This window comes from Sus scrofa, chromosome 1 (assembly GCF_000003025.6).
Source record: "Sus scrofa isolate TJ Tabasco breed Duroc chromosome 1, Sscrofa11.1, whole genome shotgun sequence".
NCBI classification, from domain to species: domain Eukaryota; kingdom Metazoa; phylum Chordata; class Mammalia; order Artiodactyla; family Suidae; genus Sus; species Sus scrofa.
In genome coordinates this window covers 100,513,704-100,536,897 of record NC_010443.5, presented here as the reverse complement: position 1 = coordinate 100,536,897, position 23,194 = coordinate 100,513,704, and the positions used below count along the sequence as shown (strand labels likewise).

The 23,194-nt window shown below is 41.7% G+C and overlaps 2 protein-coding genes across 2 annotated transcripts in view; both read right to left on the bottom strand.

The window, feature by feature from the left end:
* The window catches only part of SMAD4 (SMAD family member 4), a 111,659-nt gene extending 96,604 nt beyond the window's left edge, over positions 1-15,055 (bottom strand). The window contains exon 1 of the mRNA XM_013985326.2: positions 14,923-15,055. The gene's annotated coding sequence lies outside the window, so the exon portion shown is untranslated. The remainder of the gene's footprint in view (positions 1-14,922) is intronic.
* On the bottom strand, positions 319-22,236 carry ELAC1 (elaC ribonuclease Z 1). Its single transcript, XM_003121444.6, has 4 exons — positions 22,031-22,236; positions 14,923-15,087; positions 7,706-8,173; positions 319-5,945 (listed from the first exon to the last, which is right to left on the bottom strand). Exons 2-4 carry the CDS (start codon positions 15,077-15,079, stop codon positions 5,479-5,481), a joined length of 1,092 nt encoding a protein of 363 aa, XP_003121492.3. The 5' UTR covers positions 15,080-15,087; positions 22,031-22,236; the 3' UTR covers positions 319-5,478.

The following is a 23,194-nucleotide window of genomic DNA, read 5'->3' as shown; positions in this document are numbered from 1 at the left end:
AGTGAATTTTATGTGCTAGCTGAAAGACAAAGTTATTTTCACGAGTAGCAAAAATAATCTTTATAAGTCAAATATCTTGGAAGAGAAGTGTTAGAAAGGCCATTAATTGATGATATTCAGTATCATCTATCCCCAGAGCAGCCGAAACAGGCCTCTCTCATGATGCTGAAGTGTTAGCTTAGAAAACAAGTGGGAGTCCAAAAAAAAAAATATATATATATATATATATATATATATATATATGTTGGATGTTTTGACCTTCAAAGAAATCAATCTCAAAGGAACACACAGAGATACAAAGATTTATGCCCAAGAATATTCATGATAGTATTGCTTATAATACAAAACAATTTTAATGCCCCCAAAGTAAGAAAACAGTTCAATTACATTACATTTATAGAATGGAATAACATAAAGTCATTAAATTCATGCTTGCAAAGAAGAGTTAATGTTGTGGGGAAATGCACACAATGTTAAATGAGAACAGTTGAGGTCAACTTACATGTAAAAATACACATGTATGCATGTGTGTAATACACATACATCTGTAAACGTGTTTAAATATACATGAAGTATCGATATACACTTAAGTGTAAGTGTGTATATAAAGACAGTTTTTTTCTCCTGGTGTTGACCACCACCTACACACTTCAGAATCAGCTGGGGGACCTTAATAAGTATACAGATTTCAGACCTACTGAACTAGTGTCTTTGAAATTAAAGCCCAAGGATCTGTCTACCTGCACCCTGATTCACCTATGTATTACCTTAAGTAATACTGACTCACATCCCAGTTTGAGGACCACTGGACCAGAAGTAGCTTCTGGATGGCGAAGTTACTCATAATCATCTTTTCTTTCTTTCTTTTTCTTTTTTCTTTTTTTTTTTTTTTTTTTTTTTTTGTCTTTTTAGGGCTGCATCTGTGACTAGGGGTCTAATCTAAACTACAGCTGTTGTCCTATGCCACAGCCCCAGAGCAATGCCGGATCTAAGCCGTGTCTGCTACTTTACAGCTCATGGCAACGCCGGATCCTTCACCCGCTGAGTGAGGCCAGGGATCGAACCTGCGTCCTCATGGATACTAGTCAGATTCGTTTCCACTGAGCCATGGCAGGAACTCCTTTTCTTGAATTATAAAAAAGTTAACTACTAAGCATATGCTGCTTTTATGATTTAAAGTTTATTACAAGTATATTAATGAGGCATGGGTATTTGAACACGGAACTGATTTGGGGTCTATTTGGGAAAGTCTAAATACCTTTTGAGAAATGGAAAATACAAACTTTAAAAAGTAAGCAAGAACCTATGAATTCTTGATAACTGAAAGTCAGTTTAAGACAAATAAAATACTTTAGTAGGTGTAGATATGGAAATTATTCCCTCAATAAATTGTGGGAATAATTGTGGGAAGGTAAAAAATATAAATATACTAATTTTCATAAGTATTAAGGGACAACATTTCTCAGTGTTCCATGATGTTGCCTGGCAAAAGAGGATTCAGTGATCAAATAAATTTGGGGTTCAAAACATATTCTAATCGCCTCTAGAGTCATACAACAATGAGCAGATTACAGGTTCTGGGAAGCCCAATTTAAGATTCATTCTTCATTCTGGCTCCACAAATGCTTAGAATGTGTTCTACCATTAAAAACACATTCTAAGCCAGAAGAGAGTCCAAGAAAGAATTTTCACCATGAACTGATACCCTACACTTGATCCAACATATCAATTCGTTCCACATTCCCATGCTCTCTGAGGGATTAGCACACATATATTAATAGACCCTAATTCTCAGGACACAGCTCAAGTTAGCTACCAAATAATGCCCAGGAACAGCAAAACTGAGTGACATACTACAAGATCAGAAACATTGGAAGATACAGTATATTTACTTTTGTTTTACCTATCAATCTCCACCACTTAGACAAGTGAGCCTGAGATTTTGTTTCTCTATTCATTTATGTATTCTCAGCACAAGAAAGCCTGGCACAGTGAATGGGGTACCACCAATCAGGCAGCTAAATTTTTTGGACAAATATTGTAATGAAATGGGCTAGGCACAGGTCTTAAACTTTAGATCTTAAGTTTTGCACATGCATAATATCAAGGCCTCATTTCTTTTTCTTTTTTTTTGTCTTTTTGCCTTTTCTTTTTTCCTTATAGGCCCACACCCATGGCATATGGAGGTTCCCAGGCTAGGGGTCCAATCGGAGCTGTAGCCGCGGGCCTACACCAAAGCCACAGCAACGCTGCATCCGAGCTGCATCTGCAACCTACGCCACAGCTCACAGCAACGCCGGATCCTTAACCCACTGAGCAAGGCCAGGGATCGAACCTGCAACCTCATGGTTCCTAGTCGTTAACCACTGAGCCGAGACGGGAACTCCCAAGGTCTCATTTCATTCAATAAACATTTCTGAATGCATCCTTTGGGTGGGTATTTCCAAGAATGTGCAGGTGACTAAGACAGTCTTTTTATCCACAAGTGCTCCAGGCACCAGAGGTACCGAAACTAGCCATTCCCTCTTGTACAGGTTTGGGCACACAGTAGGTATCAAATAAATGCTTGTCTGAATTGAGTTCAGATTGTTTTTTTTAATGGCCACACCCACAGCACATGGAAGTTCCCAGGCCAGAGATTGAATCTGAGCCCTTGAGGCAACCTGTGCCACAGCTGTGGCAATGCCAGATCTTTTAACCCACTGTGCCAGCTGGGGATTGAGCCTGAGCCTCTACAGCAACCCAGGCCACTGCAGTCAGATTCCCAACCTATGGTTCCACAGTGGGAACTCCTTAAGATACACTTTAAGTCTGGTTAAACTCTGATACTTAAACAGGCCAAGAGCCTAGAGCAGAGCAGAATCAGTCCATTGTGGACTACTCTAGAGACTTCAGAACCATCCAGGAGTCAATTTTTTTTTTTTTATACTAGAAAAGCCCTAGAACAAAAGGAATTTAATAGTATACACCATCACATCATAATATTTCTGAGTAAGTATTCTATTAAACTCTTTAGGTACTTTTTTTTTTTGTTTTTTAGGGCTACATGTGTAACATATGGACATTCCCAGGGTGGGGGTTAAATCTCAGCTGCCGGCCTGCACCACAGCCACAGCAACGCAGGCTCTGAGCCTGGTCTGTGACCTATGTCACAGTTTGCAGCAATGCTGGATCCTTAACCCACTGGTTGAGGTAAGGGATTGAACCCACATCCTCATGGATACTGGTCAGGTTCGTAACCTGCTGAGCCACAACAGGAACTTCAAAACCCTCTAGGTTCTTGAGACGTTGATAGTAAAACGTGAAATATGACTTAGCAACGGGTTCAAAAGAGTTGACAGGCCTCTCTGGCTTTTTTTTGTTTGTTTTCTGTTTTGTTTTGGACTTGCCGTTGGCTTGTGGAAGTTCCTGGGCCAGGGATTGAACCCATGACAGAACAGCGACCTGAGCCTCCGCAGTGACAATGATGGATCCTTAACCTACCGTACCACAAGAGAACTCCTACTTTAGCTCTTAATGCCTTTAAGCAATGTGCCATGCTCCTTTTATACAGCTATTTAATCATCACAGCAACCATAGAGGTAGGTCTGATTATTTTCCCCCCATTTTAGAGATGAGCAAGCTGAGAGTACGTAATCTGCTCCAGAGAACACAGGGACCACCATGAGATACAGAATGTGACTTCCTTTTTGGGGGGAGGCACACCCACAGCACATGGAAATCCTTAAGCCAGGGATTGAACCCATGCTGCAGCTGCAGCTGCAGCCGCAGCCTGTGCCACAGCTGTGGCAACTTTGAGTCCTTAGCCTGCTGAGCCACAAGGGGACTTCCCAGAATGGGACTTTATATATATATAAAACATTTTTTTTTTTTTTAAGGGGCACACCTGCAGCATATGGAAGTTCCCAGGCTAGGGGTCAAATCAGAGCTATAGCTGCCAGCCTATACCACAGCCACAGCCACAGCAATGTGCAATCCGAGCTGCATCTTCAACTCATACCACAGCTCATGGCAATGCCGGATCCCTGACCCACTGAGCAAGGCCAGGGATCAAACCTGTATCCTCATGGATACTAGTCAGATTTGTTTCTGCTGCACCACAATGGGAACTCCCCAGAATGGGACTCTTAACTTAGGTCTTTCAGGCACCAAAGACTGGTGTGTGACCACTGAAGCAGTCCTGTTTTTAATACATCGGTAGGCACTGAACACTGCCAGAGGGGCACACAGCATACAGAGTTTCCCACACTGATCTGATTAGGGAATCCTTTTGAATGAATCAGTACATGAGACTACCTTTCCAAGTAACACATTTTGAGAAATACTGTGGGCAAATGAGTCAGAGATGCCCCATGGCAGACAAAAGGTAGGTGGAAGGCAACTCAGAAGGAAAGTTATTCTAGAATGAACATTTATTAAAACTGTGCTCAAAGAACTGTTCTCTGGAACATGTCACTTAAAGTCAAGTTGAAGAAATATCATTTTACCTCCAGATTCATAAGCTGCAGCTCATGGCTCATTTCTGACAAATAATATTTGATATGACATTCCGATTCCAACATATTCACTTCGTTAGATCTTTAGGATTTGTTTTAGAATTTGACTTACCTAGTAGTTCAACTCATTGTGTCACTAATAAAAGTATATTCACACTGAGAGTATAAGCTTTAACTTGCTGTGTATCTCAACAGGCCCTCAATATACATTTGGGATGAGATAATTCTTCATTGTTTAGAACTGACCAAAACTTTGTAGGATCTAGCATCTTGGCCCTTACTGACTGAATACCAGTAGAAACCACCCTTCTAGTTTTGACAAGAAGCATCCCCACAATTTTAAAACTCCACCTAATGGAGTAGTTTCACCTCTGAGAACCACGGGTTTAGAGCAAACTGGAAAGTTCAATAAAATATTAATTGAAGGATAAACACCCAGCCTGACCCTGCATTCAGTATTCCAGCAAAGAATTCAAGATTTAACATGCCAGCTTCAATCCTGCATATCCAATGTCTCATTACATTTCTCCCTATTCTGTTAGTAACATGAACAGATTCAATTCAAACTGCCAAAATACCATTTTTAGCCAGGAGGGCTAAGCCCTGTGTATTTTGCCAACAACAGCAGTAAAGCTGGGCAGGAACTAAGCCCAGGACTGCACGGCATATTGGCTGATATCTGAGACAGCAGCCACAAAACAAGATGTATACCCGAATAGTCTCATTCTGTCAAATGTGGACTTTAAGAAGGATGCTGTTTTTTGTTTTGTTTTGTTTTCTTTTCTTTTTAAAGTGATTTATTATCAAAAAGCTTGCTCCCTCTCAATGCTGAGTTAGTTCAGCAACGCAGCGCCATCCTTTTTAGGGTTATGAGGACCCAAATAATTTTAGACCTATGTAACAACAATAATAACAATGAACCTGACTGTTGGTTCGGTAACATATTCACAGACACATCAGAATGCATTCAGGTACACTGGTTTCATTTCTTGATCGGAATGCTAATCACCATAAAATCTTCTGCTAGAGTCACTTCTTGGAGATCTAATACTGATTCTGCTTGCTTTTTAAGTTCTACAATCCCATCTGTTTCTCCTTCTCTAGCCAAGGCAACTGGTTTGTACCTCTGACTGAAGTGAGTCAGAACCAGCCTCTTTGCTTGGCACAGCTTTGCAAATGTTGCTGCCATCTGTGGTGTGCTGTGGCCATGCTCCTTTGCTTTGTCCATCTGGGTGTCATCCAAGGTCGCTTCGTGGATCAGCAGGTCTGCTTCAAAGCACAACTTCACTCCTCCATCATCCACAACCCCAGAACAGTCACCCAAAATGCAGATTTTTCTTCCAACAATAGGTTTTTTTAAGACATCTTGGGGAGAAATTATAACTCCATTTTCCAGAACAACAGAAATTCCATTTTTTAGCTTCCCATAGGCAGGACCTGGCGGAACACCTAATGATGGAGGCAGATAACATCACATCATGGGAATGGAATTTACGACTTGTTAAGAGAGTCTGTTTCAACGGCACAGCAAATAGCAAATGGAAAAGGCATCCAATGCTTTTCATAATTGTTATAAATATTTTATTACTTGTGGAAAACTGGAATATTTATACATCTGAAAAAGTTCAGTGTTGGCTATGGATACTAGCAATGCCCAAGTACTTAAAACATTTCCTAAGCACAAGTGTCAGATGAGTTTAAGCTCTTAAATCCCACTAAAACCTTAAATTACAGTCACGATAACAATCTTGATTCTCTGTTGTGCATGAAAATAACAGCTTTTGAGAGTGCTATATTTAATAAGATCATCTTTGGGTAAAATTAAAGAGTCATTTAAATGACAAGGTACCAACAAACTAGCACAACAAAAAAAAATCGTTAGACGGGATCATTTGGATCACAAGATCTAGGAGGATTTCAGGCAGTTATACATAATCAATCTTCTTTGTAGACAGGGGGAGTTCCTTGTTTATTAAACTGGGCTTGAATCCCATATTAATTTAAAATAACACCTAAGCATCACTCTGGAGAATACCTATAAACAAACAGAATGTATTAACTAATTCTAACATAGATCATGTTTAAAGTTTTCCAATATAATGATATTTTCACAAATTTTTAGACAATAAAAATATCTTTGGCCTAAGTCATTTTTCTTCATCACTCAGCATTTTGTTTTAGTTGGGAAAGAAAGAAGAGACTGAGAGACTGAGTAAATAAAGATAAGAACACACAAAAAACCCATCTACAGCAGAGCCTGGGAAAGGCATGTAGTCATGGCAAGGGAGGCGGTTTTGCTGGAGGAATGATGTGCCTGGACACTACTTTGACACAGATGCTGAAAACCCCTACACATGATGGCCTAGCCTGGAGAAGGTATGGACCATTAGCTGGGCCCTAAGCCAATCTTTGCATGCTTGCTTCCAAGTGTGATGAACCCAGGTACATAACACTAGTTGAGGAAGTGTTCTCAACACCAAATTAACTTAATCAAAGTTGACTGAATAGGTACAGTCAATAGAGAAGGAAAACCTGGAAAGCAGTTGGTTGCAGTTGCAAGGTTAAGAACTATGGTGAAAAGTCTCAGGCCAAAGGTATCACTGAAAACATATTCAAAACGATGACATGAAAAAAAATAAAAGCCTAGACCTGAGACAACCACCGCTACCTCACTAACCAAGACAGTGTAAGCTGAAGAAAAGACAGACCAAGAACAGGCATCCAGGGAGCTGAATCAAGAAGTCAAACATATATTTGGTTTTTGCTCTGAATAGCATCTTTTTTTTTTTGCTTTTTTAGGGCTGCACCCTCGGCATATGGAAGTTCCCAGGCTAGGGATCAAATCAGAGCTACAGCTGCCTACATCACAGACAAAGCAACACAGGATCCAAGCCACGTCTGCAACCTACGCCACAGCTCACGGCAACACCAGAGCCTTAACCCACTGAGAGAGGCCAGGGATTGAACCCGCAACCTCATGGTGCCTAGTCGGATGTGTTTCCGCTATGCCACAATGGGAACTCCTGAATTGCATCTTTTGACCCTTAAGGATTTCTCTTAGTAAACAAACTTTGGGCAAAGGAAGTAAGAGGAGAAATTGTCAGTGTTAAGCCTGGGAGACAGGAAAGGAAGGTTACTATGACACTGCTAGCTGCTTCATTTAACAACCACTCTATTGATGAGAAAGGAAACAAAAACAAAAAACTTACCGAGATCTTTCAGTTTCTGTGCATTGAGTTTACCTGGGCGTTTCTTCTCCACGACTGAAAATCCAAAGGAAGGTATTCGATGAAAGAGGCGAAATGCTTTTACAACAAACTGTTCGTCATCAACTAGGAGGTATGAATTTTCTTCTGAGTCTAACAGGATAGTTCTTCCTTGTCCCTCTTTGGGAGGGCTGTCTACTTTATTCGCGTGTGCAAATTCTTTTAGTTCTTCTGTAGGACACTGATCCGCTGTAGGCACCAGCTCATGGACCACGTAGGGGAAGACCAGCTCTGTGTGAGAGAGTTCCATGGTTCGCCAGATAAAGTCCCGAAGCCCTGCAGGGCCATAGATTTCGATAGGCTGTTTGGTGACCATGGAGCCACTCTGCAGGCTGATTGTGCAGAGGAGGCCAGGAAGGCCAAAGAAATGGTCTCCATGAAGATGTGTGATGAAGATCTTGGTAATTCTCCCTTTTGATTGAGGCAGAGAAATAAATTTGGGAATCTTTCAGAAATAAACCCATACAAAGCTACTTGAAATATGCACAACAACTTACTTGGAAAGCAATAAAATGAAATTCAGAAGTTCTACTTATCACCATAAACTTATTTATTTTTTCTACATGATTCCAGAAGCAAGAAAGACAGGCTTTCTTTCACTTTTTTTTTTCATAAAATATCTTCAAATTACACAGTACTATAGTTTTAGGAATATTTTCCTACACATCTTCTTACTAAAAAAAGAAAAAAAAAAAAAGTGTACCAAAATGATTCGGTTACGAAACTAGTAGGCCTCAAGTGTTAAAAGCATCTGGCAGTTGAACTGCCCCCTACTGCTCCCTCTGAGAACAGCAAATACATACTTCCAGGAAAACAAATGTTCCCCTGGCTCCAAAGAACTGGACTGGTGCCTGAACCCAAAACTGCCTTTTAAGGACTCCACAATGGACAGAGATTAGCTAATAAGCAAGCCAGAGACTACTTGTCTGTGAAAGGCTGAAGGAGAAAGAGAAAAATTAAGGGGGGATGAGGGACAGGAAAGGGAGGAAGGAAAAAGGGGGAGGTAGGAAGGGAGTAGGGTGAAGACCTGGGTGGGGAGGAGGTGAGCAGTGGATGCCAGATGCTAGAGAGCAGATCAGAGGGGAAGGTCCCCCGTGGTGCTCTGTAAAGGCACATGGACCTATCCCTTCCTTTCAGTCTGAACTAACACTACAGCTTCTCCAGTGCATCCTGGCTTCAGTGATAAATCGATTTAGCCAATGGTAAACTGAACTTACTCCCGGAATGTGGCAGGATGCCACAGCAACCTTTTTCTGAGATGTACCACATGACCTTTCAAAAGTAACAATCAAAATTCACATACTTTTAGTATAACAGTGGCTTCCAGGCCTAGCTCATGGCCCACCTACTTCAAACATTTGATATCATAAAAGAGCAGGAACAGTTTATTGATACCATGAAAGAACAGGAATAGTTTGTTGTAATGGGATTTGTCCTGTGATATCTAGGTAACAGTGTTCTCCAAGCGAGTCTTCCCAGCGTTGCTACACCAAGCCCAGGTAGCTGTGGCAGAGAACAATAGATTGGGCAGAGGCTGATCTTCAACCTTGAAAATCCCCAGGAGTCTTTCTAGAAGTTTCCTCAACATGCTTTTTGTTTTCTCTTTTTAGTCCTTGTTTTTGCTGTTTTTTGACTTCTGGAACCCTTTCATTTCTCCCTTTCCTGCTGTCTGGGCTGCCAATGCACCCCTCAAGTGTGACCTAAGAACTCTGCAGACGAAAGAACTACAGCAGTTGTTGAGTCCTGGTCTCACGTTGACCTCAAAAGTGCCAAGTCAGACTCTCTGGGCCTCTCCCTATCTCCTGTAAAACACAGCCAAAACTGAACACCAAAACAATGTGCAAACCCAAAGCAAGCAAGACAAATTAAGTAAGTAAAGGTACTTCCCAGAGTTATCACAGTTTCATGGAAGACAAACATTTCATTTTTCAAGAAACTTGATCTCAGAGGGGAACGGGATGGCAACCACAATTATCAGAGGTAAGAGGAAGCTATCAAATGAAGAAAGAAAAATGCAGGAATTTCCTTTTACTTAAGAATAAGAAAGTTACCAGGAGAAACATCATCCATATAGAAGAGGGATACTAAGCATCCTCTAAGTGATAATGCAGTGGTACTTACGGCCACAGGAAAATGTCTGCAATACATTGTTTGTATATACTATTCAGCTGAAAAAAAGCAGGTCACACCAAGGATAGTTTGATTCTATTTATGCAAAATTACACACACACACACACACCTATACCATTACCAAATCTACATGCATAGAAAATTCACTAAAGAGAGGGGGATTTAAGCTTTTCTTAATTATACTTTTCTGCTTTGTTTGAAATTTTACAATGATCATGCGTACTTGTTAAAATCATTGTTTAAATTATACTTTTATAGGAGTTCCCTTCCGGGCGCAGCCGAGACAAATCCAAATAGGAACCATGAGGTTGCGGGTTTGATCCCTGGCCTCGTTCAGTGGGTTAAGAATCAGGTGTTGCTGTGAGCTGTGGCGTTGGTCAAAGACACGGGTCGGATCCTGCGTTGCTGTGGCTGTGGTGTAGGCTGGCAGCTGTAGCTGATTCGACTTCTAGCTTGGGAACCTCCTTATGCTGAGATGCAGCCCAAAAAGGCTTAAAAAAAATTATACTTTTATAATACTTTCTATAATCATTTTTGAGGGACAAGAGGCTTAAGCTCTCTCTTTAAAATTATGAAAAAAAAGATACGGCAAACCTACACTTTTTAATTGGATGCTTGCATATTAGGACCATAGGAACTTGAAAGAGCTTTAGATAAATAGAAAACACTTCCTTATGAAACCCATAAAATATTACTACTCCGGGAGGTGGTATAAGCTAAAAGGGGTTTAATGACTCCAATAATGATAGGTCCGCATTGGGTTATTGAGAGAAACCAAGATGTACTGAGGGTGCAGCATACAGACTGAGACTGAGGCTTCTGAAGTGCTACAGCATCTTAGATAATGTCCTGGGACTACCACATTACATTTCTTTCTGAGGCCAGAAATTATTTTCTTTTTTTCTTTCTGGCCACGACTGCAGCATGTGGAAGTTCCTGGGCCAGGAACTGAACCCAATCCGCAACAGTGATAACGCACGATCCCCCAACCACTAGGCCACCAGGGAACTCCAGGAATTTTTTTCTTAAATCAATAAAAATCCAATAAAATTCAGTTCCCTTAAGGTTTTATTTTATTATTTTTTCCAAACTTTTCATTTTAATAAGGTCAAGCTTTATGAACTGTTTGTTTTAAAAAACATGATTAGAGAAAGGTATTGTGGCAGATATATATAAGGTGGTACATATGGCCCCTGCCTCCTGCCATTCACTTCTACTATAATTCCTTCCCCTTGAGTAGGGGTGGGACTTGGGACTTGCTTACAACCAGTAAAGTATGGCACAAAGATGCAACGTGATTATGTTATTTAGAAGACTCCTGAGTCTCTTTTCTCCCTCGCTAGCAGTAAGGAAGCCAGCTACCTTGAGGCAGAACCCCCCCATGACCAGGAACTACAGGAGGCCTCTAAGCTGCTGCAGGCAGCCTCAGTCCTACAACTACAAGGATTCTGCCAACAACCTGAGTGAGACCTGAAACAGATTCTTCCACTCGTGGAGCCTCTGATGGGACCACAACCCTAGCCATTAGCAGGATTATAGTCTAGTGAGATCTTGAAGTAGAGAATCTAGTGAAGCCAGACTCAAATTCCCTGACTCACAAATTCCCTGACTATGAGATGATAAAGGCAAACAAGCTAGTAGATTTATAATATGCTTGCAGCATTAGATAACTGATACAGGTACTAAGTAAAAAGTAAAGACTTAGCCCCACACCAAAACCTCTTTTTTTTTTTTTTGTCTTTTCTACAGCCACACCCGTGGCATAAGGAGGTTCCCAGGCTAGGGGTCTAATCAGAGTTGTAGCCGCCAGCTTACGCCAGAGCCACAGCAACGCCAGATCTAAGCCACGTCTGCGACCTACATCACATGGCAATGCCATATCCTTAACCCACTGAGCAAGGCCAGGGATCAAACCCGCAACTTCATGGTTCCTAGTTGGATTCATTAACCACTGAGCCATGACGGGAACTGCCCAGACCTCTTAACACTTAACAGTTGCCTATTTCTATTTTAATCACCTTTCCACTTCAACCCCTATTCTTTAAAATGTTAAGTATTACAGTCTCCATCCACTGTGGCATGTGCCTAACCCGAAGGTTCTCATGGAAGGAACCCCTGTGCGAGCCAAAGGAGGTAAACCATAGTACCTGCTGACCTCAGGGTTCCAACATAAGACAGGGCTGAACTGTGTATACCTCAAGGCCACACGTGCCAAGTAATATGCATTAGTTTCTTCCTCCAAAACATCTTTCTCTAACTTCCAATCTAGGTCTGGGAAACCACCTATAACTTGTAATAACTCTTCAATTCTTTACATCTTAGACTTTCAATCAGATGCCACCTCCTGTGGGCTCTTTGGTTGAGTCTCTTATCTTTATCCTTATCCCTACTTCCTGCTTCAACATTTTCATCTCTCTCTCAGATAAATGCAACTGCCTTAGAACTGGGCTCCTGATGCTATTCTCTCTCTCCCAATATATTTTCCATTGGAAAATTGTCCTAAAACACAAATCGGACCATGTCATACCTCTGCTTAAAAAGTTTTAATGAAGCATGAGGTTGCGGGTTTGATCCCTGGCTTGCCAGTGGGTTAAGGATCTGACATTGCTGTGAGCTGTGGTGTAGGTTGCAGACACAGCTCGGATCTGGCGTTGCTGTGGCTGTGGCACAGGCCGGCAGCTGTAGCTCCGATTCTACCCCTAGCCTGGGAACCTCCATATGCCACATAGTCTATGTCCCATAGTCTGCCCTCATGTCCTCACTTTTTTTTTTGTTATACACTCATGCATTTTTTATTTAATTGAATTAATTTAAAAAATGGTAGTAGAGTTGATTTTTCAATGTTATGGTAGTTTCTGGTGCACAGCAAAGTGATCTGGTTATACATATATAGGTATTCTTCTTCATATTCTTTTCCATTATGGTGTATTACAGGATCCTGAATATGGTTCCCTGTGCTATACAGTAGGCCCTTGGTTTACCTATTTTATATATAGTAGTTTGTATATGTTAATCTCAAAGTCCTAATTTATCTTCACCCTCACTCTCTTTCCTCTTTGGTAACCATAAGTTTGTTTTCTGTGTCTGTGAGTCTGTTTCTGTTCCATTAATAAATTCTTACGTGTCATATTTTAGATTCCACATACAAGTTATCTTTCTGGCTTGCTTCACTTGGTATGATAATCTCTAGTCCATTCATACTGCTGCACATGGCACTATTTCATTCTTTTAATGGCTGGATAATATTTCATTGTATATATGTACCACATCTTCTTTATCCATTCCTCTGTTGATGGGCATTTAGGTTGCTTCCTTGTCTTGGCTATTGTACCTAGGGCTGCAATGAACACTGGGGTACATGTAGCGTTTTTTTGTTTTGTTTCGTTTTTTGTGGCTGGGCCAGGCATTGAATCCCTGCCACAGCAGTGACAACATCTGATCCTTAACCCACTGTACCACCAGGGAACTCCTGCATGTATCTTTTTGAATGAGAGTTTTCTCTGGATATATGGCCAGGCTCTCACTTACTCTTTTTTTCCTTTTCAGTACTCTTATCTCTCCTCTATCCTAGCCAGGTACTCAAAGTTCTGGAAGGCTTAATATTCCCTAAGTATGTCATTTCTCTCCTGGAAACTCCCTTGTTGCTCACTTTGTTGTCTGTTCATTGACTGTTCATTTCTACTTCTCTCCCCAAAGGAACTTTTATTCATCTCTTAGATCCTAGATCTACTGTTACCATCTCTGGGATGCTTTCCCTGATCACTCAGATACAGTTACTGTCCCCCTCTTTTGTGCTTCAAAAGTAGTTAGAAAACACCTCCATTATTCTTACTTATCACATTACACCATGACTATCTGCATGATGTTTCCAATTTCCACCACTAGACTAAGAGATCTTTGGATGCCAGAACTAGCTTTTCTTTAGACATAAAATGCCATGCACTGTGACAAGTTATAGGAATAATTTCAGTAACTACCATTTATCAAGACCTAACAAATGAGAGGCAGTGTACTAAGTGTTGAACATCTTATTCATGCATTAACTGAGCTGATATTACCAGGCATCTACTAGGTACATAAGTGATCACTGTATTTATTGCACAGGGAAATGCACAGTGAACACAGAAAGAGCTATTTAAATAACGTAATTTTAGATAGTGATGATACTGACAAGTCAATAAAAATAGCACAAAGCAGTAAAATGTCTGCGGTGAGGGAGCTATTGCTTTACCCCGGAGGTAGAAGGAAAACCTTTGAAGAGATAGCATTTACGCTAAGATTTAACTGATGAGAAGGAGACAGCCACACAGAGAAGGGATTATTACATACAATTCTCACAACACCCCTTCTAAGGTGAATTTTTAACCCCATTTTAGAGATGAGGAAAGTAAAGCTGAAGTTTGCTGATCTGTTAAGGTAATAAGCCAAGACGCAGCGGGGACTGGAATCCTGGTCTGCCTGACTCTGGGCCAAGGCTCTGGTGAACACTGTACTCTTTGGTCTGCCTGGTTCGAGGCCCACTCTGCTCCTTCTGGCCAGAAGGCCCTTCTCCTCCCTAGCCCAGGGAACCCTTCCTCTTCCTTCAGTGACTCAAGGGTCACCTTCTCTGAGATGCCAACCCTGATAACCTCAAGTGGAAAAGAATACCTCACTTCCCAGGACATCTACCGCCCTGTGTATCCTCTCATGATACGTACACCTGTTTCCTGTTGAAAATAAGTATATCTAATATGTCTGATGTATCCTGCTGCATCCTCCACCCTCTAAGTCTTTATGAATCCCTGCTATCAACATTTACAGGAAGAATGAAAAGCAAGTAAGTAAATGGAAAGAAAGGGAAGGGAAGGGAAGAAAAGTTAGTCCAGTGGGTGTGGCAAGATGCCTTAGTGCCGTCCAAGTCTTGCCAGGGCCCCAGAACTGAAATTCGATGCAACTGTCAGGACTGTTTCTGGGCAAAAGGCCCAAGAAGAGCCAAGAAAATGAAGCAGAACAAGAGACAGCCTTAATGAGATAGCCGAATGCGCACTCACCTGCTTTAAGCTGGCTTTTCATAAGCTGTGTCTGGGTTCCCTCCCCACAGTCAAAGAGCCAGCATTCACCTTCACACCGAAGGACCAGAGCAGAGGCACCTCGGGTTGGCGATGGGTATGCTGCACCTGTCCCCAGAAATGTCACATCCATAGACATCTTTCACCCTGCAACAAGATCACTTATCAGTTATCATACATCACTGTTCAAAATCACCAAAAATCAGTTCGTGTGTGTCTTCACTGTTACCTATGTTTTGGTAATTCAGAACACTTTGGATTCCTGTTCTGTAATAATTTTCCACAGAAATCCAAAGAAAGATCTTTGTTATCGTAGTAATTCTTTTTTTAAATATTTTTAATTTATTTTACCTTTTATTTTTTTCCTACTGTACAGCATGGTGACCCAGTTACACATACATGAATACATTCTTTTTTCTCACATTATCATGCTCCATCATAAATGTATCCTAGTAATTCTTTATTAGTTCAAATCACAAGTTAGCAAAAACAGAAATAAATCAATTTTTAAAAAGCCAAACTCAGTCAACTAAAAACCTTGTTTGATTGCTCACACACCAAGAAATAAACCAATTTTTAAAAAGCCAAACCCAGTCAATTAAAAACTATAGTTGAATTCCAACTATCTGACATTCTGGAAAAGGCAAAACTATGAGGATAGTAGAAAGATAGTGGTTTGCGGGAAGGGACAGAGGGATGAATAGGTGGAGCATATGGGATTTTTAGGGCAGCAAGACTATTCTGTATGATATAGTAAATCAGACACTCAGTCACTGTACATTGGTCAAAACCCACAGAATGGACAACACAAAGAGTGAATCAACCCTATGTAAACTTAGTGTTTTTTTTGTCTTTTAGGGCCGTGCCCTCGGCATATGGAGTTTCCCAGGCTAGGAATCCAATCAGAACTGCAGCTGCTGGCCTACGCCAGAGCCACAACAACGCAGAATCCGAGCTCCGTCTACGACCTACACCATAGCTCACAGCAATGCCAGATCCTTAACCCACTGAACAAGGCCAGGGATCAAACCCGCGTCCTCATGGAAGCTAGCTGGGTTTGATAACTGCTGAGCCACAACAGGAACTCCATAAACTTAGCTAATTATAATGTATCAATATTGGCTCATCAATATAGTACCACACTAACGCAGGATGTTTTTTGGGGTTTCTCTCTTTTTTTGGGGGGAGAGCCACATCTGTGCCATCCCAAACTTCCCAGACCAGGGATTGAACCCATGCCACAGCAGTAACAAAGCCAGACCCTTAACCCACTGAGCCACTAGGGAACTCCACAAGACATTAATATTAGGGGAAGTTGGGTAGGAGTGAGCATGTGAGAACTCTGTACTTTCTGCTTATTCATTTTTAAACAAGTCTTTCCAATAAACAATAAACAACCCTAGGGAGGTTCTGGGCAAGAACTTAATGATGCTAAGTGCTATCTCTGGTGCCCATGGTGATAGGCCCATGCATAGGCCAGCAGCTAGAGCTCCTATTTGACCCCTAGACTGGGAACCTCTATATGCTGAGGGTGCAGCCTTAAAAAAAAAAAAAAAAAGAAAGAAAAAAGAAAAAAAAACCAAAAAAAGAAAAGAAAGAAGCATAAACCAATTATCCAGATTATCTACACTGACAGCACAGAAGAAAACAAACATAATTTTAAGAAAACTAGTAAAACAGAAAATTTGAGAGAGCTGGATAAATACATTATCAATGGGGGGAAAACCAATCAAAAACTTTTCTCAGTCCTAGCAATAACCAGATAAAAATAAAAATCAGGGGAAAAAAAACTTAGTCACAAGAGGAAAAAAAAAGAGCCTTATAAAACAACAAGAAATAAAGTTCACAGGAAAGATCCCGAAAGATCCAAAAAGAGATACACGTTAGCTAGCTTTACAGGAAAATTCGATATCACAGAAATGTCTATCTTTTCATAATTAATGTACATACATTTAATGGAAATTCTATCAGATTTCTAGCGAGATTTATCTTGAAACATAAGCAACCCAAAGATCGCATAGAAGAAAAAACACGTCAATACATGAAAAGTACATGTACATGCTAAGTGAAGTCAGCCATACAATGAGACACCAACATCAAATGCTTTCACTGACATGTGGAATCTGAAAAAAAGGACAGACGGAACTTCTTTGCAGAACAGATACTGACTCACAGACATTGAAAAACTTATGGTCTCCGGAGGAGACAGTTTGGGGGGTGGGGGGATGTGCTTGGGCTGTGGGATGGAAATCCTGTGAAATCAGATTGTTATGATCATTATACAACTACAGATGTGATAAATTCATTTGAGTAATAAAAAAAATGAAAAAAAAGTACATATACACAAAGTATACAAAGTAGTGAGTAGTGACTTTTCTTTCTAGATATTAACACTTCCTATACTAATCAGGCATCATGAAAAAAGAATACTGGCACAAATATACTGGCATTAAAAAAAAGAGGTGATAGAGAAGGGTTAGTCCAGAAATAAACCTAGATATGTAAGGAAGTCAAAATACAGCAAAAGTGTAAAAAGGATGGCGAATTTAATGAACAGCACTGACATAATAGGCTACTCTGCAGAAAAAGGTAAAAAGCGAGAGTCATGTTTTGCATTGTATATAAAAATACATTCCATGTTGTTTAGAAATGTAAAAGTTCCAAAAAAATATGTTCAAAAATATAGGAGAACATGGAGTTCCCGTCATGGATCAGTGGAAATGAATCCAACTAGGAACCATGAGGTTTCAGGCTCTATCCCTGGCCTTGCTCAGTGGGTTAAGGATCCAGTGTTGCCATGAGCTGTGGTGTAGCTTGCAGATGTGGCTCAGATCTGGCACCGCTGTGGCTGTGGCATAGGCCGGCAGCTGTAGCTGTAATTCGACCCCTAGCCTGGGGAACCTCCATTTGCTGTGGGTGCAGCCCTCAAAAGCAAAAATAAATAAATAATTAATTAATTAAATAAAAATGAAGGCTTGTGGGGGAGAAAACAATTAGGAGAATATGTATGTAACTTTGGGGATGAGAAAGCCCTTACTGGCAAACACAAACCACCCCCCCAAATTTTTAAAAACAGACATTTTTACTACATAAAAACTTTCATATATCCCTGAAAGACTCTTTAAGTCAAGGAAACAAAGAAACACCTGCAGAAAACTCTTTACACTATATGATAGTAATGCCCCTTAGACAGGTTTCTGCAAATACGTTCAAAACCAAAAATAATAATTGATACAATAGAAAAATAAGACTGGGAAAATACACAGGAAATTCACAGAAGAAATCCAAACAGTCAATAGGCATGAAAAGTGCTCAGTCCAGCAGTAGTTAGAGGAAATGCAAATTAAAGAAACAAAGAGGCATCATTTTCCACACATCAGCCGGCAAATAGTAGTAGTATCCAGTACTAACCAGGACAAGGGAAAATGACACTGCCAACAACAATATAATTTAACCCAGCAATCTCATTTTTGGAATCTACCCTATAGAAATAAAAGGTCTATGTACAATGTTTATTGTGGTACTTTTAAGGTGTTTAAAGTTTGTAAGACATATGAATATATGTATATATCTAACAGAGAAACAATTGAATATTCTTTGTATATTCATATCATTAACTATTTATTCTGCAGCTAGGTCAGGTCTATAATTCTTGTCCTGGAGGGATGACAATGAGAAAAGTTACAGATGGTTATGATATAATGTCATTTTTTAATAACAATGCCCAAACCCCTACATTATGCAAGACAGAAAAAGTCTGGAGAGGAAGGATACACACCATATTGCTGATACTGGTTATCTCAGGAATGACTAAAATGATGGTGTGATGGGGAGGATTACTAATTTTTATTTAAGTCTTTGAATTGTTTGTTACAATAAATAGCATTTGATTTTAATTTTTTTTTTTTTGGTCTTTTGTCTTTTTTTGTTGTTGTTGTTGTTGTTATTGTTGCTATTTCTTGGGCCGCTCCCGCGGCATATGGAGGTTCCCAGTCTAGGGGATGAATCGGAGCTGTAGCCACCGGCCTACGCCAGAGCCACAGCAACGCGGGATCCGAGCCGCGTCTGCAACCTACACCACAGCTCACGGCAACACCGGATCGTTAACCCACTGAGCAAGGGCAGGGACCGAACCCGCAACCTCATGGTTCCTAGTCGGATTCGTTAACCACTGCGCCACGACGGGAACTCCTGATTTTAATTTTTTTAATTTAATACTGATCTTTAAAAAATGTATCATAATCCTAAATATGCTTTTCTAACTATACATCATCTAATCTTCCTTTCTATTGGGGGATATAGTCAGCTCCTCACAAACACACCTTACCCCACAACCATACAACAGGAGGGTGGTGCATCTCTGCACCCCACAGACAAGTCTTTATTACTGCTAGTGTCCTTTCCATTTATTCCACATTTTCACTCCCAAGATCAAGACTTCCTCAGATAATTAAGTAGTTTATTTACAGAGGCTTTCTTATTGAAGTTTGCAAGAAATGTGAAAATAAACAGAATGTAGAAAGTTAAAAAAATTAAGGTAGGAGCTCCTGCTGTGGCACAACAGGATAGGCAGTGTCTGGGGAGTGTTGTCGCGTGGGTTCCATCCCCAGCCCTGCACAGTGGGTTAAGGATTCGGTGTTGCTATGGCTGCAGTTTAGTTCTCAGCTGTAGCTCAGATCTGATCCCTGGCCAGTGCTGAGGAGTGGCCAAAAAAAAAAAAAAAAAAAAAAAAAATTAAGGTACTAAGTGCAGAAGATATAACAGAATTTAATCACTTTGCAATCTGTAACAAATAATAGATCTAGGCCAGTGGTACAGAACCCTGGAGAGTATTAGAATCACCTGGAGAGCTTCTAAAACATAAAAATGATTGGGCTCCATCCCAGAACAATTAAACAGGAAATTCTGCAAGTGAGATATGCATTTTAGCATTTAAAAAATTCTTCTCCTATGAGTCTAACACGCAGTCAGTTTTGAGAACCACCTAGCAAAAGGCTAATGGAGAACTAAATGGATGGGTCAGGTTGACCTGAACTCACACAGGCCAACCAGTCTATCTTTAAAAATAAAAACTTCGCCATGAGACATATCCAACACATACAAAAGCAGAGAGATTAGTATAATGCACTGTCGCATTCCCTCCCATCACTGAGCTTCAATAATTATCGACTCATGGTCAATCTTGTTTCATCTATATCACCCACCATCATCTAAGTATACTTGATAAGTGGTATTGGTTACTTCCATCAGTAAGTACATGCTGTCTGGCTCTCTCTTTTTCTGATGTTAACAGCCATTAATGATAATCGCCAGGATCCATTATTTCATTGGGGGTTGCAAAAAGGTGATATTCTGTCATTCCTTCTGGAGGTAGTAGCTGACATCCTTCTGTACTTCCTTGGGCAATTAGTTACCCAGCAGTACAATTTGTACAGAAAATGTCCACTGATAGATCGTTCTTTTTTTTTTTTTTTTCGCTATTTCTTTGGGCTGCTCCCGCGGCATATGGAGGTTCCCAGGCTAGGGGTCGAATCGGAGCTGTAGCCACTGGCCCACGCCAGAGCCACAACAATGCGGGATCCGAGCCGCGTCTGCAACCTACACCACAGCTCACGGCAACGCCGGATCCCACTGAGCAAGGGCAGGGACAGAACCCGAAACCTCATGGTTCCTAGTCGGATTCGTTAACCACTGCGCCACGACGGGAACTCCGATAGATCGTTCTTAACACGACAGAGACAAGACCTAATCCAACTCCTGATGAGATGAAGTACACAGTAACTTAGGTTTTCTTGCCATAAAGTAGAACCTTTAAAGGCTTAAATCTATATACCAGTTGATTAAAGGAATGTGCATGGAAAAAGCAAAATACAGTATGTGGGAAACACTATAGGACAAATGATTTGGCTTCTTCAACAAGTACAATGCAAGGAAAAATTTAGTAAAGAGGGAGGTGATAAAGAGATTAAAAGACAGGAGCCCATGTGTAGCTTGTCAGAATTCTGATGTGTACTACTAACTGATAATGGGAGGAAAAAGCAACTGGGAAAATGTAAATGTTCACTGGATAGATGGTAATGTGAAATTCTTGTAACTTTGATAATGGTTTTAAGAAGGAGTTACTGTTTTCTAAACAAACACAAGCATTTTATGGGTGAAATAGTACATTTGGAATTGCTTCAAAATAATCCAGTGGGGGTGAGGATAAGAGATGAAATAAGATCGATCATGAGTTGGGAATTCAATACACGATTCTCTTTTCGTATATATTTTAAAGTTTCCATAATAAAAGTTTAAAAACAAGCCAAATGATCAAAACTCTTCCACTAAGTCGGGAAGTAGTCAGAGATTAATTTATTTAACAGGGGTGCATGTTTTGTGACATGCACCATTCTAAGCACTAGGAAGCAAATAACCAAACAAGATTTTGGTCCCTGTTTTCTAGAACAAGAAAAACAGCCGCCTGTTTTCTGATGACTATATCCATTTTGGAGGACGTGCACATTCCGGGTCGGAACACCGCACATCATCACCGTACTGTCATTTGACATTGGGTCAGTGGTTCTCCATCCTGGCTGTATATCACCTGGTGATTCTGGGGGCTCAGCATTTGGAAGGCAGCCCAAGTGATTCTAAAGGCTGCCAGACTGAGAACGAGTTTCCAAGCAGGTAGCGCCAACCCTGCCATCACTCAGTGGTGCACGTAGGGCAGATACTGCCATCCTCCGTTTTAGAGATGAAAGAACCGTGGCCCGCGAGATAGAGTGAGCGGCCAAGGCCGAGTCCGGTCCAGAGGCTAGGTCTAAGACCGCTAGCCAGCCCTGCCTCTCCTCCAAGTTGGCATCACCTCGCAAAGTAGGGATGAGCGGCGGCAGGAGCGCAGGACCGCTGAGGCCCCCGCCCGGGGCGAGGGGGTGGGGATTTCGGGGGTAGACAAGGCGCATCCTTGCTCCCTTGCGCTCCGGGCCCAGCCCGCGAGTACGTAGGAAGCGCGCCCGCCCGCTCACTCAGCCAATTCGGCAGACGCGGGGGAGGCCGCGGCGGCGCAGACCCCCGCCCGCCCCCCGCCGGCACGCCTTGCCCCACTCACCCACTGCCCGAAGCCCGCGGCAAAAGCCGAGGGAGGCGCAGGCCCGCAGCGAGGCCGAGCCGTCCACGGGGCTGCAACGTTCGCGGGCGGAAGTCCGCCGCCGCCTGTGTCCGCGTGCAGCCGCTCTAGGACGCAGCGGAGGTCCGCGCTCGGTGGTTCCCGCCAGAGCTCCAATTTGCCCCGGGAGGCTGGGTGCTAGCCCCAGGCGTCTGCTGTGTCCCGCAGTGGGTTCCTCCCCTTCACTGGCCAGTACCAGCTCTCTGGGTAAGATGGTGGCGGTAACCCGTGAGGACCAGAGCGCGCCAAATGAGAACCGTGTACTCTTCGGCTTTTTATTTTTCCGTGTAAAAGTTTTCAAACAGGCGTGTTTTCCCAGATGGTTTGATCTTGCATATCTTTGCATAATGCCCGTTGTTTCGTGGAAATGAATCTTTCTTAATCACTGAATCTAAAAGCTTGAGCTTCCGGTGCCTTAGAATCAGAGTTGGTAGCAGCATTACTATAGATCTCGAATCTTTCTCGATTCCACTTTGCTATTCCTGGGATGCACCAGAATGTTTGCTGAAAATCTGCAGCTCCTGTACTGTGCTCGCACAAGCGTCGCAGGTGTATTCTCTTAGTGTACAGCATAGCCTGCTGGACACGTGAAGGAAAAGCCCAGGCCCCAGCTGTATGTGGTGGTTACAACCTCGAGGGGAAAAAACTCATTTGGTTTAAATCCCAACTTTAAGAATTTCACGTTTCTATGCAGTGCCAGATGCAGTGCTTTTTGCTTACATGCTGGAAGTGGTAAAATATTCAGCAGCTTCATAATAGGAATAGAAAAAGGACTGTTGTGTGTGTAGTTTTTGAAACTACCAGGAGAGATGGATCAAAGAACTCTTCCACCCCCTGCCCTGGCTGCTTTGCTTAGTAAACCATTAGATCATGTACTTTGGGGCTTCTTCAGAGCTTTTATTTATTCAAGTAGTAACTGAGCTGCGACTTTGTGGATAGTATTTTTTTTTTTTTTTACTATTTCTTTGGGCCGCTCCCGCGGCATATGGAGGTTCCCAGGCTAGGGGTCCAATCAGAGCCATAGCCACTGGCCTACGCCAGAGCCACAGCAACGCGGGATCCGAGCCGCGTCTGCAACCTACACCACAGCTCACGGCAACGCCGGAT

Excerpts from the sequence above, each read along its gene's own strand:
- ELAC1 (XM_003121444.6), bottom strand. The coding sequence starts at position 15,079 with ATGTCTATGGATGTGACATTTCTGGGGACAGGTGCAGCATACCCATCG. Across the intron at positions 8,174-14,922 it reads GAAAAGCCAGCTTAAAGCAG|GGAGAATTACCAAGATCTTC; the intron begins GTGAGTGCGCAT and ends CTCAATCAAAAG. Across the intron at positions 5,946-7,705 it reads ACAGAAACTGAAAGATCTCG|GTGTTCCGCCAGGTCCTGCC; the intron begins GTAAGTTTTTTG and ends CTCCATCATTAG.